The sequence below is a fragment of the Eulemur rufifrons genome, chromosome 10, assembly GCF_041146395.1.
Source record: "Eulemur rufifrons isolate Redbay chromosome 10, OSU_ERuf_1, whole genome shotgun sequence".
Classification (NCBI taxonomy): Eukaryota; Metazoa; Chordata; class Mammalia; order Primates; family Lemuridae; genus Eulemur; species Eulemur rufifrons.
In genome coordinates, this window is record NC_090992.1 from 24,557,268 (window position 1) to 24,574,366 (window position 17,099).

Below are 17,099 nucleotides of genomic sequence, written 5' to 3' on the forward strand. Positions count from 1 at the left end.
CCACACGTCTGTGCAAGGAGGGTAGGTTGATGGAAACTCCACCTGGGGTCAGCAGCTGTGCCACAGGGAAGGGGATTTGGTAAATTGCATGCTGGCTCTTCATGCTTCTGCCTGTAAGTGACACACATCACTTCTGCTAATTCCTCATTTGCCAAGGCAAATCACAGGGTCACATCTAAATGCAGAAGGGTCAGAATACTTCAATCTTACTATGCACCTGGAAGAAGAAAACCCAGAATTTTGCTGAACATCTCTAATGTCTACCATATTAGGAAGAAAAAAAGAAGAAAAAAAACAGAACAGACTCCAACATTGTCAAAAAGTGAGTGTCTCGTACCATCAATTTGAATAAAATCTCCAATGAGGGATAATAAAATATCTGTCAGCTATACAGTAAAATCTCTTAAAATATTAATTGGTTGCATTTTTTCATCTCCATACAGGGGTATTGCATAGAATGGAAAGAAGGTACAAATAAACGAAACTAAATTAGGGCTGGAGTGACGTTTCCAAAAATGGATTGTGGGCCAGCTAAATGCAGAGGCACATTTATATCTTTTGTGGATTTTATTAGCCTCATTTCTCTGAGGAGAAATCACATGTTTATGGAATGACTATACTAATCAATAGTCTTTCCAAAATAATTTGATAGTAGGAAAGTTATAGTCTGATCAAGCAGAAAAGTTTATTTTCACCTAAATTGCTAATGGGAGTAATATTTAATGGGTCATTTTAGGAAGAGATTCTGAACTTTTAAAACTACGGCTTTTTGAAAAATGTCTGAAGGTGTGGAATATGTTCAAATAAACCTCATTTGTATGTTTTATTTGGGTACAATCATTTGCTTAGCCACATATTTTTAGACTTTTAATGTATTAGTAGCAACAATGCTTTTCAAGTGGGAAAAAACTCAAACTTGCTCTGAATCTCCCCTAAATTAAAAAAGTAGAGTTTTGTACTTTCCAGAATAATAAGCACTTTTATTGTATTTCTTTAAATCTTTCATGGTAAAAATCTACAAAGCAGGAAAAAAGTGTGAGAGGGCAAAGTTTGCTGATTTACTGTTTAATTATATCTCTCCCCACCCCGCTCCTTAAATTTTTATAATAAAACAGAGTTAACATTAACACTCCAACCACCATAAGGTAAAAATATTTATCTCCTAATTCATGTCCAAGATGAAAATTAAGATATAGTAGATAATTTCATACAGAGGTACAGTGAATTCTTTGTGACAAAGGTAAGTCAATTTTGTGTTTTAGTTTTTTTAACTATCATTAATAACCATATTACTGAATTATAATTATGAGTATTGACTAGAGTATGAGATGCTATATCAAGTGATTCATATTGTTTTTTCATCATTTCATCCTCACGGTAAACCTACTTTTACAAACAAGAAAATTGAGGATGAGGAGACTTGACCAAGGTCACCTGGCCAGTTAGCAGTGGAATGCTCTCCAGGGATAAATCATCTTGGTTGACATTTCAGTCCAGGTGTCTGATAATTGCAGTGCTTTTCCTAGCTCTCTGTAGGAGAAGAAAGAATGTAAATCGGCAATGGTACATTTATTCAAAAATATACCAGTACCCACTCTGTGCCCTGTCCTGTCACAGAGCCTGTGGACACAGACCTGAGTAAGTCTGCAAGCAACAGAGGTTGAGCAAAGTCAGCTCTGGCATCAGACAGGCAGACTTGGGCTCGGCTCTGCTATGCATCCTTGGATGGATACTTATTCTCTCTAGCTTCAGTTTTATCTGCACAATGAGAAACAATATTGGTGCTTACTTCATGGTTTTGTTGGGAAAATTAAATAAGACAATGCAACTAAAGTGCTTAGCACAGTACATTGCATAACATGCTCCACAATATGCCCCCAATAAAGACTATGTTTACTGGTGTTGGATAAGCAAGGATAGCCACTGTTGAGGAGCTCTCTGATCACGGAGCGGAGAGAGACATTTAAACAGCATTTCCTGTCCAATGTTTATGAGCTCTAGGGAAGTCAGGGAAAGGCACGAGTGACCGCTGGGGAGGGATTTGAAAAGTTTCAAAGAGGTGACAATTGAGCTGGTGATTACAAGGGAAGTGCTTCGCCAGCTGGAGAAGCGGGTAGGCGCTCTGGCCCTGTACAAAGGTAAGGCAACGAGGCCTGTTTGGGGACTTTCGAGGGTCAGGATAAGGGGAATGTTGTATTGAGAGAAAGAGAAATGATAAAAGTGAGTGGAAAATCAGCAGTGGGAACTTGGGGGCTTGGACCAGGAAGGCCCAGCCTTCCGTGGCCGTGTCGGGGGGGAGGCTTGAAGATCGCGAGGTGGCGCTGTGGCTCCACCTTAAGGGACGATTCGGGAGCTCGCGGGTCACCCGCACGCCCAGGGCGGTCTCCGAGAGGTGAGACAGGGCTATCTTAGGGGAGTTGGCACTATCTTCATGACAGCCACCAAAAAATGATGATATAGATAATAAATATATAAGCAAATAAGCCTGAAGCAGTAACTTTTAGTATGCATGGTATCGATAATCACAAACTGTCCGCGAGGAACGATCAAGAGCGCTAAACTGTCCAGCAGGGACCACTGCAAGCTCAGTCCCCGTAATTTGTGGGCCCGGAGGTGGAACCGGGCTCGCCTGCCGGGAGCTGAGCTGGGCGATGACTCGTGGCCTCCTCCGGGCCGGTCCTGTGCCCCGTAAGGCGGCTCCCTGCTACTTGTAAAGCCAAAGGAGCAGCAGTCTCCACGCCTGCCCTTTGGCCTTCAGTCACATCCTGCCTGCTAATTTCCCCTGACTGGACCTAGCTTTTAGGACTTTGCTGCGTTTCACACGCACACGTGTACACACAAACCACGTGTGAGCTCAGGCTCACACACGTGTACGAAGCCTTTGCACAACACACACGAACTTCAGCACATGCACATCCCACTCACATAAACGAGACACATCGACAGGTGACACTTGCACACACTATACACATGCACACGTGCACTCTCACGCTTGTGTGCACCAATGCCTCAAGCACACGTGCACACGTGCAGCGAAGTGCGCGATACCACTCACCGGCGCACACACTTACTGCACAGGCCCACAATGTGCAGCCACCTTTAGCTCAAGCAAACATATTTGCATCATAGGTACCTTGCATGCCCATAGCCAACAAAAACCTTGAAGCGCTCAGCCGTGTGTAAATCTCTAATGAAGTGCGCCTCAAAGGAAATACGCGAACTTTTTGTCGTCTAAACTCGCCCTCCCTCCTCCAACTTTCCCCTAAGTAAACAGGCCTGCACTTCCCTTTCTCCACTCTGAATCTTCACAGATCTTCCACCTGGTTTGCGATGAAGGGATGCTAATTTCCAAATAGCTGGAGAACTCCCTTCTCCCACCCCGGAGCCTCCTTCCACCGAGGAAGCAGAGGGACCCTCCCTGATCGGACTCCAATCTTGCGGGCTAGGGCACTGTGGGCACCGGCCGCAGGGTGTGGTTTGGTCGCGCCCCTGGGCAACCTCAGACTTAGAGATCCTTTCTGGCAGTGTCCCCAACTGTATTCTCCCGACTCAGAACCGCTAGCTTTTAGCTAACCATGGTCATGCCAAGGCAGAATCATCTTTTCTCACATTAAAGCACATCCGCAGGTGTCCAAATTTCTGTCCTCTGATGAGCGTCGGGTACAAGCCCGCAAAGCCCTGTGTATAGCCTGTTTCGATTAGGCGAGCTTGCCTGAGCTCTAAGACCTCAGACTTAGAGCTCTGGATTGACTGGCGGTCACACAGTAAATGTGGCAGAGCCGGACCTGGAGCTGGCACGTCCCTGGCACGCCCTGTCCCCGGCGGGCCAGGAGAGAGAAGCGCATGTTTATCTGGCTGCGTGAATGCACCCTCAGTCCATGCGTTAGTCAGTACTTTTCAGAACTGTCCCCCGTTTCTCTCTCTGCTGTCTGCCCTCGGGAGGCAACGTGCGTCCTCGCTCCTGTCTCCTCCGGGATGCGGAACCCCGACCCAGAGGCTCGAGAGCAAAGGGACCCGTGAACGTTTGGGGGCAAGACATTTGGGGATATTTTGGTTTGGCGACTTTATTAGCGGTTGGCGGTGGAAACGTTCTTAATACTTCGCTCACAGGACCTCAGTTTCTTCACCTGTAAAATGGGAGTGATTTTATCTGCCTTCTTGGTCTGTGCTGGAAACTCAGTGAGTATATGCCGGTAAAGCTTTCAACAAATGGGATCTATTATTATCTGGGACCGCCCTGAGGGGAAACCCTAGACGGCTGACCAGGCTCGCTCCCGGAAAGGTTGGTACCCCTTGCCCCCGGCTTCTGGCCCTGATCACACTTTGCTCTCCCCAAGCCGGGGCAGAGCCCCACGACGTTGTCTGCTGGGTCCCTACCTCCCAGCTATCTGTGGGCGTCTTTGTCCCTATCTTAGGCCTCAGTTCCCCTGTTAGTACTATGGGGGAGGTGCGCTCCGAGGTACTGGAAGTGACAGTCATTCTGGGCGAGCAAAGGAGGCCTTCTCCCGCGCACCGGGCGTCGGAAGCAGGAATCAGGTCTCGATTTCCGGTGGAACCCTGGCCTGCGGCTCCCACGCCTTCCCCCGAGGGCGGCGGGTGGCGATCACCCGGGGAAGGGGTCATGGTTTTGCGGGCAGGCAGGTCCTGGTGCTCGGCCACTCCGGCTGCAGTCGGGGTGCCGCGCAGGGGCCCCGCACAGAGCTGCGCCCGGCGCAGATCTTCGCTTTCCCGGGCCCCTGGGCCGACACCCGCTCGTCTCCCTCTCCTCCCCCAGGCCGCGCCTCGGCCTCTGCTCACCTCCGCCCCCCACTCCCCGCCCCAACTCCCGGCTGCGGGGCGACTCCTCTGGAGCGGGCCACAGCGGAAGGACTTTGCGCCTTCGTTGCCTCATCTTTCTTTTGCTCTTTCCAGTCTTCCCAGCACTGAAGGAGGCGTCTGTCCTCTCGCCTCGCTCGAAGCTGGCTCTGGCAAGTGGCAAGGGAAGGGGGCATTTCCCCGGACAGGCGGCCCTTCTGGGGGCGCGCCCTCACGAGAGGAGCGGAGATCAAGGGAATTTTCTAAGTGACAGGTCCTGAGTCTGGCCTCCTGGGGGCGGACGAGCAGAGACGATTCCCTCTCTCGCCGGGACCTTTCCTCTGGTCCTATTTTGGCTGTATTTATCTGGTCTCTTCTCTTTTGGGGGGCGGGTGTGTTTCTACCTAAGCCCCCAGAAATTACTGCGGCGGCTAATGACCCTCGGGAAAGGGAATTGATTTCCCTGAGTCTCAAGAGGGATGGCCAAGGGGCAGAAGTTGGGGGCTTGCGCACCGGGCCTGAGCTGCCTCCGGCTCGGGAGCGGCGGGGAGCGGGGCAGCCCTGCGGACCACGGGGAGCAGTTAGGCGTTGTGGACTCTAACCCCGACCATGAAAGAGACTGAGGCGCTCAGCGGGGAGACTTGACTCCAGGGGAAACACTAAACCTCTCTAGTTTCTCCTTTCAGCTATGAACGCATTCTGCTATATATATATTTCCTCATGCATGGGTTCTTTTTTTTCTCTCTCCCTCTCTTCCTTCTCTCTTACGGATTATATATATCCGAAATCAGGAGTTTCCAAATATCTTTAAATGGAGATTTCCAGGCACTAATACCAGAGATTCTGATTCTGCAGCCTGGACGAGTCCGGGAAATCTGCATTTCTACCAATTGCCCGCCCTTCCCCATGTGATTAGGCTGATGAGCCCTGTCTGGGGATTACTGTTGTAAACTAGCCTAAAGTCAAATCAAGATATGCTATAAAGCCTAGGCAATCTGTACATACAAGTATATCTCTTTACAGGACATGTGACTACAAAGCAAAAAGGATAAAGGCAGTCTCAGTACATACTTAATAGTCACCCCTCTGCACACATGCCTTGTCTCTGGAGGATGTGCTAACCTTACATGATTTAGAGGTATTTAAGAGGTTCTTTTTCAAAGTTTTAAGATTGCAACTCCAGGCTCAATATTCACTAGAGAAAATCCACAAAAAGACACTGCTCTGCTGGCCTGGGTGTCGTTCTCAGTTTTCTGTCACTCTCTAAGTCTCTTTTCCACCTTCTCTTTAGCCTCCTTCCTACTTAAACATTTATTACAGGATGAGAAAGCCAGGTTGAAAGCACAAGGACACCCAAAAGAAAAGCTATGAATACACTCTGCTTGATTAAAATAAAGTACACTCACCATCCCAGGTGAGGTGTGTGCTGTCTCTGCACAGCCAGAGGGAATTAGTCTTATCCAAAGATTCCTGCCCCTTTTATTTTTCTTCCTTCTCTGGCCTGGCGGATGTGGAAGTTGCCTCCTACATATTTAGTTCCTGGGGAGACTGGCTTTAGGGTAGGAATTGGGTTTCTTTCTCTGTGCCAATTTCTCATTTGGGTCATCAGCTTCAAGCCCTCAGCAAACATAGCCTTTGCAGATGCTTATAGATTCTGCCTGACCCCCAGAAATCTATCTGTTATGTGTCTCTTACTGATCCTGGACCTCAGGGTGACTATGTCTCTCCTTTCCCTGGCACTTTTGCCACCTCCCTTTGGCAGTGATCTGTTCCCTTATTGTGTGTTCCCCATCACTGGAGAATGTACCCCACCAGGCTCAACTTGGAGTCCTGCAGACCGTTCAATGGAGAGTAAAATGGAGGCCCAAGAAGTTAAGGAAAGGGAGTCCCGGGTCTTATGCCAAAGCTATCTGGACCCAATGCTTCCTGATCCCTTTACCTTGAAAGTTTCTCCCTGAGCTGGACAATATGGCCCAGGCAGGGAACCAGATTGGCTCTGGGGACCGCCTTGGACCCCGGGGCAACAAGTTAATCTTGGAGCTTTGGGAAGCTCCAATCTTGACTTGGAGACCCAGTTTCAACTGTGCATTTAAATTCTATAGAGGTAGAGAAGGTCCACCTCCCTCTTCCCCTCCCTACAAACCTACAAGCCTTTAAGTCTCTCCATCATCATACTCCACCTGAACAAGTACTGTATGCTAGGAACTCTTATAGATGCTATGGGGATCCTAATGGATCAGACCAGTCTCTTCAGGAGTGTCTCAGAAGAGATGGCATTAATTATGGTACCAGGGAGAAAGTGCTCAGCACACAAGAGGTGCAGATTAAATGGTATGAGAGCTCAGCAGGTCTCACGCACAAGAGATAAAGCAGTATCTGAGGACAGTGGCCATGCACCCACAGGCCAGGAACACACTCTTTCATCCAATTTCAGAATCAGGAAGGGATCCACTTTCCTACTCTGCCAAGAGCACAAAGCATAACTCTTGCCTGTCTCCATGCAGCATGGGCTTGTGTAGTTTTCCATTACTGACCCCATGAGCTTCCTAAATCAAAGGGCCAAGGAAGGCCGGGCAGAAAGGGGACCTGGATTTCTGGCAGAGAATTTCCCCAAAGGAGTCCTTAGCAGATTTGGCTGCAGTCAGGGAGTTCCTTTGAGGACAATGAAACAGAAGTTCACCATGTGCTTATTAGAGGTTACAACCTGCTAAAAAATGATGGGGCACATTACCCAGAAATTTCTAGTTATTTCCTTTGCCACCACAGATGTATGTGCTGAAAGGCCTGAGGTAGGAGACAGTTTCATGCTTTCTTCTTTTTCTACATTCTTCCCTCCTCCCTCTCTCCTTTCCCTCCCTCTTCCTTCTCCCTTTCCCAACTTCCTGCTTCCTTTCCTTCCCTCCTTCCCTCCCTTCCTTCCTTTCTTCACTTTTTCCTTTCTTTCTGTCTTTCTATCTCTCTCTTTCCATATGGCAGGGATAGAGGTTGGGAAGGGTTTGTTCATGCCCTCCTTTTTAACAGAAAGCGTGAGAAGGAGGAGAAAAATTCTACACCAAATAACCAACTAATTAGAGATGATATACTTTGTTGCTGTTTTGGTAGTTACTAAAAAAATACAACAAAAACTATTTTGGGGTAGGGGTGAGGGGTGGGGATTGAATTTGAGAAAATTTAAAAATAGATCCTGACACAGCCCCAGTGAGAACATTCATCCCGCCATTCACGTATCTCGAGGACTGCCCGAGAGAAGTGAGCGTGTGAGAACAGTGCCTAAACGCTGGCAGCCTTTAGCCTAGCGGCCAAGCAAGAAGCGTTTCGGAGGCCGGGCTCGGGGGAGAGGCTGGGTCCCCACTTCCTGGGGACCCATAGCGCCTCGTCAGCTGGGACTCAGGGGCCACCCACCCCTCCCAACGTGGAGGCGGTGCCCCTCCGCCAGCTCCCAGCCCCGACTTCGCGCACCCATATTCCATCCCACCACCCCGCCTCAAAGCGAAGAGGTGGGCACCTGGGACGGGCGTCCTGCTTTTTCTGCCCGGGCTCTCCCGTCTCCTCCACTTTTGTCCCCGACGTCCCAGAACAGCGGAGCAGGACGCGGCATCAGCCCTGGGAGGGCGCACCCTGTGAGCCTCGAGCGCGCTCAGGGCGCGGCGAGGATGCTAAAGGACTTGCAATGGCCAGGATGCAGACCCACAGCTCAAATTCCTGGCAAAGATATCCCTCTCCCTTTCCCTGTGCCCTCTCGGTCCTCGCTCAGACCCGCTCCTCCCCAGCTCAGACTCCGGTGCTCAGCGCTCCCTCGTTCGCCACTTTGCGGGGAACTTTGGCCCGCTCCCCTGCGCCACCAAGAGAAGGATGTTAATGAGGGAGTGTGGCCTGGCGCCGCTAGCAAGCCAGTTCCTGAGTCGCGATTGGCTGCGGCGAGGCGGAAAGATGACGTTATGCAAATGAAGGGGCGGGCCTGCGAGGCGCGGGCCCCGCCTCCTCCCTTTGGGGTTAGAGTGCCTGTGTTTAGCTCTGGGGAGAGTCAAACTGGATTCCATAGGGAAAGCCTGCAAATCACTTCTATTTTAGCAAGGAGAAAACAGAATCTCCATCCAGCAGGGTCCACCCCTCTTTCTCCCTCTCCTCTCTCTCTTTCTCTCTCTCTCTTTCCCTCCCCCCCTTTCCTCTCTCCCTCTCTCCCCCCTCCCCCCACCCTCTCTGGTGTATCTGTCTACGGCAACCAGCGTCCTTCTCATCTATACGCACTGAAAGGAAAGAAACATCTTTGGTTGGGAGAGAAGGAGGAAAAAAAAAGAGAGAGAGAGAGAGGAAAAAACTTGCCTGGTTGTGGAAAATGACACTTGAAGTAGCAAAGCCGGCAGCGCGAGTTGAGTCTATTGTTTCTTAAATTGCCATCAGGTTTTTTTTTTTTTTTTTTTTTCTTCCTGCTTCTTCAAGTGAAGGGTACCTCTACAAAAGGAAACTCCAGCCCCTCCTGTCCACCGGCCTGTGATCATTACAAAAAAAAAAAAAAAAAAAGCAAAAAAAAAAAAAAAAGCACCCAAACCAAAAATCAACCAACCAAACAACCCCCAACAGCCAAGCATACATCTCTAATTTTTTTATTTTGGTCTTTTCGTTGGATTTTCCCTTTCTTCTTTTTTTCCGGGTTATCGCTCAGTTTTGAGCAAAGGTTTACATTTTTAAAAAATTTGCTTTCCAGCCTGCCTTGATCGTCTAGCGCGAGTTCATCGATTCCAAAAAAAAAAAAAAAAAAAAAAAAAAAATCATCTCTGGTTGGCGTTTTTCTTTCCTTTTTTTTTTTTTTTTTTTTTTTTAATATTTTCAAGGGGGAGGAGATTTTCCACAAGAAAAGGTTGTTTTCATGTTTGGGATTCAGGAAAGCATCCAACGGAGTGGAAGCAGCATGAAGGAAGAGCCGCTGGGCAGCGGCATGAACGCGGTGCGGACGTGGATGCAGGGCGCCGGGGTGCTGGACGCCAACACGGCGGCGCAGAGGTGGGTACCGCGCGGGGACCGCGGCCGAGGAGGCGAACGGCGAGCCGGGGAGCTGGGAGGCGGCGGCGGCGGCGCTGCCTCGGGGCCCGGCCGCGCTGGTGCGTCCGCTCCGCTCCGCTCGCCGCCGGGGCTCAGCGCTCCCAGCCACGCTGCCTTCGTCGCTTGCGGCTGGAGAACCGTAGCTGCCTGCGAGGAGCCCACGCTTTGCCGGCACTTTCCCTGCCTCGTCTGTGACTGTTTTCATTTTGTTTTAACCCAGAAGAGGCGTCTCGCCAGCACGATGTTGGATATCTGTGTTTTTATGTGATCGCTCTTTCTTTCCCGTCCAGCTTTCTGTTCGTTTCTTTCTTTCCCTTTTCTTTCTTTTCCTTCCTTCCTTCCTCTCTCTCTCTCTTTCTCTCTTTCTTTCTGTCTCTTTCTTCTCTCTTTTCTCTTTCCTTTCTCTTTCTTCTTTCCTTCTGTTCTCTTCCTTTCTTTCCTTTCTTCCTTCTTCCCTCCTTTTTTTTACTTTATTTCCTTCTCTTCCCCCTCCTTTCCCTCTCTCCTTCTATATCTTTCATTTTTCCTTCTTTCCTCTCTTCGTGCATTATTCCTTTCTTCCTTCTTTCTTTCATTTTCTTCTCTTCTTTCCCTCTCCTCCTTCCCTTCATTTCTCCTTCACTCTCTTCCTCTTTCCTTCCTTCCTCCTCGTCTTTCTTCACACTTCCCTCCTTTCTTCTCTTTCTCCTTCACTTACCTCCCTGTGTCTCCTGTTTTCTCTCCCCATTCTCCCACCAGTTTTCTCTTATTTCTCTTCTCTGGTTCTCCCTCCCTCTCTTTCAGTTTTTCTCAGTCTACCGGTAGGATAGCAACTCCCAACTTTAAGTCTGACATCTTCTAAAAGTCTTCCCACCCCCTGTCACCATGGTCCCTTCCAGTCCTTCTCCCACTCGCTGCTCTGAGACGCTAGACTGGGTGGCCTGGAGGCATTGCCCTTGGAGGTTGACCTGAGGGAACTTTCCTGGGCACACCCAACTCCCTTTCCGGGGGCTCCTGGTCCCAAATGTGGAATAGCCTCCCCCTCCCAAGGCCACCAGCTGGCTTGGGGGAGTGGGAGACCTGGTGGCCCCAGGCCCTATCGGACTCAAGAGTGCGGAAGGGGAAGAAGGAAGATGACTAATTATATCATCTCCAGCTTTCCGGGGCTGAGGACAAGTGTCCCCAGCACTGTTCACATCCCCACTGAGCATAAGGATGGGGGTGGCTGGTAGTGAGAGTGAACTGGGTAACTGGGCTGGAAGCGAAAGTGTGTGTGTGCGGGGCGCGCGCGTGTGTTTGTGTGTGTGCCTGCGCACGCTTGTGTCGGGCAGGTCGGGCTGTCAGTGGCCACCCGGCGCCCCTGGCGCCCCAGCCTCCAGTTCCCGGCGGGCGCGCCCAGCCAGCAGCCCTGGCCTTTAGCATTTCTGGAATGAGTGTGAGGATTTCTGCGGAACAGTGAAACTTTGTCAGGACAGGTCTTTAAAAAACACCCCAGTTCCCTTTCCCACAGCGACCACCTCCTACAGCTCTGAGTCCCGCCCTCGGACCCCCTTCACATGCTTTTTGGGGGGGAGGAAATGTGGTTTCCCGAGGCCCGGCACCCGCATTTGGCCGGGGCGCTGGGGGTTTCCTGGAGGGTGGCTGCTGGAAGGAGAAGCCGAGTGTGTTCTCCATCCATTCCCCGCTGCCCGGGTAGCGGAGATGGGAGTTTCGAGGGGTGCCTGGAACTGATTCCCATGCCCCCTCCAAGTTGTAAACCCTGGGCTCTATTCTGCGAACGTGGTTTCACCTTATCCACCGCCACTTTTCTTCCTCCCTACGCAGCGCGCATCAGGTCGGGGTAAATGCTTATAGCGTTTCATCTCTCGCGCAAAATCCAGGACAAAACTTTCACACCTCTCAAGCGAGTTCTGAGGACGCCCCTGTCCTTGGGAGGGAGGAGGACGACCTGCAGGGGGACAAGTGTATCCCGTCCCGGGGCGTCTGAGGGGGCGTGAAGGGCGCTCACTGGATGCTTTGGGGGCAGAGGAGGTGGGTGTTTGAGGGTTCGCACGTGTGTTCGGGGTGACAAGGGGGGGCGCAGGTCGTTGTCCGTCTTAGCCGTCTAACTCTGCGTCTTTGGCCACAGCGGGGTGGGACTGGCCCGGGCTCACTTTGAGAAGCAGCCGCCTTCCAATCTGCGGAAATCCAACTTCTTCCACTTCGTCCTGGCCCTCTACGACAGACAGGGCCAGCCCGTGGAGATCGAGAGGACAGCGTTTGTGGGGTTCGTGGAGAAGGAAAAAGTAAGTGGGCACAGAGCTGTCGCCCCTCATCTCCTGTTCTGGAGCAGGCCCAGGCGCCTTGGGAGGCGCGCTCCTCCGTGAGTGCAAAGCATCAGTAACACACTCCTGTTCGGGGTCCCCCAAGCCACTTCCCATTCCAGACCAACTCGGCCTCCGCGTCCACTGGGTCCTGCTCCAAAAAAGTTCGCACGGAGCCCCCAGAGCGGGAGAGAGGCTAGCCAGGCTCCACACTCCAGTGCCATGAGTGCCCGGGATGAACCCGCCCTAGACCACCAGACTACGCAGCGCCTGCCTCTGATACCCCAGGCTCGAGTCCCCAGGCCCTGGGGGGGAGGATCGCCCTTGCGCACCCCACGGAATTTTCTGTTGGGAGAGAGGGAGCAGTGAGGAACGGGGGCGGGAAGGGGGTCGGGCGCGGAGGAAGATCACAGTTGGCGGCACTTTCTGCTGCAACTGGGGGCAGTCCGCCGGCCGGGGGTCCCAGCCTTAGGGAAGTTGCCTCGAAGTTGGTCCACTCGCTCACGCCGACCTCTCTTCTCGGTCTCTTGTGTCTTTGCGTCCTGCTGCAACCCAGGAAGCCAACAGCGAAAAGACCAATAACGGAATTCACTACCGGCTCCAGCTCCTCTACAGCAATGGTGAGGCTCCGGTCGGTCTGTGCTCGCATCCTCGGGCTCCGGGTCTGGGCAGGGGCTGCGGAGAGCTCCAGGTGGACGAAATCCCCCAGTGAAGGCCAGTCCTCCGCCATCCTGGAGGTGAACCGGCTTCTCCTAAGTTTCACCCAAGGAGGTTTCACAGGAAGAGGCTCTGAGTGGCCCGAGGGAAGTCCTGTAGGTCCCCGTTTACCTGTGGCCAGGTGTGGTGCCTCAGCCCTCCATGGGCCACTTTCATTCTGCCTCCCTTCCCTGAGGCCTGTTCCTTCGCCTTGGCCGAAACTCTAGGCCCCAAACCCCTTGGGCTCAGAGGGCTCAGAGCGTCATGGCCTTGAGGGCTCCAGGCGAGCGCAGAGGGGCTCCTGCCCTAGGAACGGAGAGTAGCCAGGTGGGGTTCCCGCCCGATTCCCAGGTGCGTGGGGTCCGACTGACAAGAGCGCCAAGGCTAGGCCAGCAGCTCCTTTCTGGACACTGGGGAAGGGAGGTCCTGGCTGCTTTCTAAGACAGTGGGAGTTCCAGTCCGCCTTGAAGCCCCCCTACCCCCCCCCCGCCTTTTTCTGTATGTGTGTGGGGTTTGTTACTGTTTGTTTTGTTTACTTATTGCCATCCCCAACTCGTCTCACTTAATTCTCCCTCATTTCCACATTTTTTTCTTTCTAGGGATAAGGACGGAGCAGGATTTCTATGTGCGCCTCATTGACTCCATGACAAAACAAGTAAGTTTCTTGATTTCGCGAGGCGGCGGGGGTGACCTTAGGGCCACGAAATTCGGGGGAGTCTAGAAGCTGGTTGCTCCGCAGCAGGAGGGCTGGGACTCGAACCCTCAAAGCCAAGGCGGACCTCGGACCCGCGCAGCCTTCCGGCGTCTATACACGCGCTTGCGCCCGCCGCGTGGGGACGATGGCTCCATGGCTCCTTCTCTCCGAGGCACCGAGGCCTTGTGAATTACGTTCGCGGGGTGCTGAAGGGAGAGAATAAGGTCCTCGGACCCGGCATGGGAGCCCCAGAGGGCGCGTAAGGTGCCCGGGGACCCGGTGCAGAGTGGGCTGAGTCCCAGCCAGCCAGGCCTCCCCCGCGAAGCAGCGGGGAGAAGGGTGGGGGATGGGAGGGCAAAGGCGGCTTCCACGGGAATGGTGAGATGGGTTGAGAGAGCAGATGACCACTCCAGATTTTTTTTTTTTTTTTTTTTTTTTAAGAGAGTAGTGGTGGAGGCAGTGTTGGAAGAGGGAACGACAATTGTTAGAGGATATTTTGTAAAAACCCTCCAGCTTTTGCCTCCAAGTTTGGCAGGAAGCCAGGCAGCATGAGTGAGCTTGCGGTCTTAAAGGTACATAGACGGCATTTTCTTAAGCTCCCCAACACGCGGGTGTCAAGCAGTGTACATTAAGGTTGAGTTATGGTTTAAAAGATACAATTATGAGCCGAGTCAGAAAAGAGGCCTGACGTTTTAATGAGACACAGGACTTTTCTTCTTCTTTTTCTTAATTTTAAGAAAAGTTTAGTTTCAGAATTAAGTAACTAGTTAGGCAGTTGGAGGACTCAGTAGCAGAAAAAAGAAGACAGCTTTATTGGGTGGGGGAAAGAAATCAGAACAAAGAAAAAAAGTTATCCATTATGTACCAATCAGCAATTTAGTATGAAGATTGAAATTTATTTACTTGATTTTAGACTGTTCCCTTTCAAATAAAGGGGAAGTGATCTTCTTTCATAAATACTGGCTTAGAAAGTTTCAAATTAGGATATACATACATATGTAAAAATGGTTTTTAGCTATGCCATGGCTTAAAGATGTACAAATTGCACATAAATAAACTGTTGGGAGTTTTAAATTCAACCCGGCAAGAACCAACTTAATAATAGCTAATTTTGATTATTACTTTCATATTTCATTGTGATCCAAGTAGAAAACAGGAGAGTACAAAATATATTTTTTAAAATAATAAGTAAATATTTACTGAAATCTATTTTATGTTATTTGCCTAAAATATTTGGCATTCTTGAAGATCTGTTTTCTTGGTTGTTTGCTCAGAGTAAATCCCCATTTACACCTTTAGTCTTGGTTTTATTTTTTTAATAGATTTAATTATCACATAGAATAATTCCCTTCCATTTGGACACTGTATTTTGTTAATTTTTTTTTCCTACCAAGTAGAAACATAAAAGCCGGATTTCAGTAACTTTTTTTCTTTTACGATATCAAAACAAAAATGTCTTAAGTGGAGTTTTGTTTTCAAAAATTGTCTTTGATACCCTGGATATCCTTTCCTGCCATTCTCATCAGAGGAAAAAAAGATGGGAGGGAGAGGGGGAAGGTATGAACTCTAATACATATTCCATATGTATTTATTAGGATTTACTTTTTAAAAGATAAAAAGCACACTCACACACAAATCAGTATATAAGGCCTGTCTGTGTGCACATTGACCACCTAAATATTAAATTATAGGCAATACTATGAAATGAATGATTGTAAGGAGCACAAAACTAAGACATGTTTTTTGAAGTGATTAACTTCTGTCTTATTTAAATCTCCTCAAAACTTTAATTTAGGTCTCTCCAAACAAATAGTGCCTCCAAGAATTGATTTTTCTCCTTATGAAATGAACTGACTTTACACACTCATATAAAAATGGTGGAAGAATAATCTTTTTATTTTTATAAAGCAATACATCAAATATCATTTTACTAACAAGGTCATAGAGCTTAAGAAAAACGGCAGCTTAAGGTTTTCTTTGACCGCTTGATATCATCATAAATTCTGTCAGCTGAGAGAGAGACAGAAAAGAGAGAGAGATAGAAACAAGAACAAGATATAGTTTATTTTGAATAATAGCAGGTATGAGAAAGCACTTGCTGTAATATGACATCTTACTAAAAGTTAAAGTTATAAATGTATGCAATTATATATTTTGGTGGGGAGTGACCTGAGAAAAGATTTAATAATTATCTAAGTCTAAAAATATCAAGAAAAAGGGATATTTCAAGACATACCTGTTTGCTTTCATAATAATTGTTTAAATAACCACCTCTCTTTAGTTTTCACTTTGAAAGGCAATCCCAGCTCATTATCCAATTGCTTGTTCTTGGATTACGTGCTGTAAGAGTTTTGGAAGTAGGTTAGCTTCTTATGTACACAGTTAATACAATAGTCTCCAAAAAGCAGATAAATCAGCTTGAAGAAGCCTAACTTTCCCTAGCTGTATCATAAACAAATAATAATTTATGTTTAGCCTTAACGAGTAAAACTGTGGATCCTCCTCTAGCTTGAAATTTTTCTATGATAATTAACTACCAAGTCTGATTTTAAATTTCTTAAATTTTATTTTCATGACTTAAATTTCATTTTAGTTAAACATGCAGTGGCCCTTTCAATCAGAAGTCAGGCTTGACATAAGCTGACTAATTAAATGGTTACATTTTTCCTCCTGTGAAATTCTTCCTGACAGACTCTGCATTTTTATATTTATTTGGAATACAGAATGGAATACTTTTGGTGATGTGATGAGTCTTAATGACATCGTCAGTTGTGGAAGGAATACCTAGCCACTGTTCAAGTGTCTTCTCTTAGCTGCTTATTTATCATAACAGTTTTCATCTAAGAGATGCAGCTTTATGCGTGTGATGTCATATCCTTGACTCGCAAGTGAGATGAAAACTCAAAAGGAATCTTGGGCAAGCAAAATCCAAAGCTAGCTGTGCATTCTACATTTTCATAGACTGTTCCTGATCTTGGGTGGAATTAGCAGCATTGAGATCAAACAGAAATGTACTCAATCAACCAAGATGTATTGGTATGACACAGTATTTCACACCTTTTCAAAGTGTCTCATTAGACTATTTTGGGTAATGACTCTTAAATTTTGGACTCTATCAGGGAAGATGAAGCTTCATTAGAAGTGAATGTGTAAGAATCTGAGACTCCTTATTTCTATGCCTCCCTTGTAAAAACACACAGGATATAATATTTTAAAAATTCATCCACCAACTAGAAAATAAGAAGCTTGCTTTTGGGAAGGGTTGTTCAAAACCAAGTTTAGCTGGACTAAAAATAGTTTGTTTTCGTGTCATTGCTGTTTTTGGTATTCCATTAGCGAGCATGCAGAAAGCCCTGTAGGATCCAGAAGTTTATGGCTGTTGTATCCAGAAACAATATCTACTGCAGAAGCTCAAATGAACCCAGCGGGGGAGGTCTGAGGTTTAATGGGCCTCATTTCAGATTTGCATATAGTATTTGAAATATGATTACATTCTCTGATTGCTTCAGTGAATTATTTATCTTTAAATAGATGTTTAAAAAACTTAGCTCATCTTCCCTCCTACCATCTTGCTTTAAAAGAGTGATATTTTA

General features: G+C 48.5%; 1 protein-coding gene across 16 annotated transcripts in view; it reads left to right on the forward strand.

Annotated features, from left to right (window-relative positions):
• Positions 1–9,220: 9,220 nt before the first annotated feature.
• Positions 9,221–17,099, forward strand: part of EBF1 (EBF transcription factor 1) — a 385,100-nt gene continuing 377,221 nt past the window's right edge. For 9 of the 16 annotated variants that reach the window (XM_069484282.1, XM_069484285.1, XM_069484294.1 and 6 more), the window contains exons 1-4: positions 9,221–9,795; positions 11,942–12,098; positions 12,673–12,736; positions 13,412–13,467. In XM_069484282.1, the coding sequence (XP_069340383.1) occupies positions 9,662–9,795; positions 11,942–12,098; positions 12,673–12,736; positions 13,412–13,467 (411 nt within the window). In that variant the 5' untranslated portion in view covers positions 9,221–9,661. Of the gene's footprint in view, positions 9,796–11,824; positions 11,845–11,941; positions 12,099–12,672; positions 12,831–13,411; positions 13,468–17,099 lie in introns of those variants that run through there. The other 7 variants (XM_069484292.1, XM_069484295.1, XM_069484297.1 and 4 more) reach the window with 4 other exon arrangements.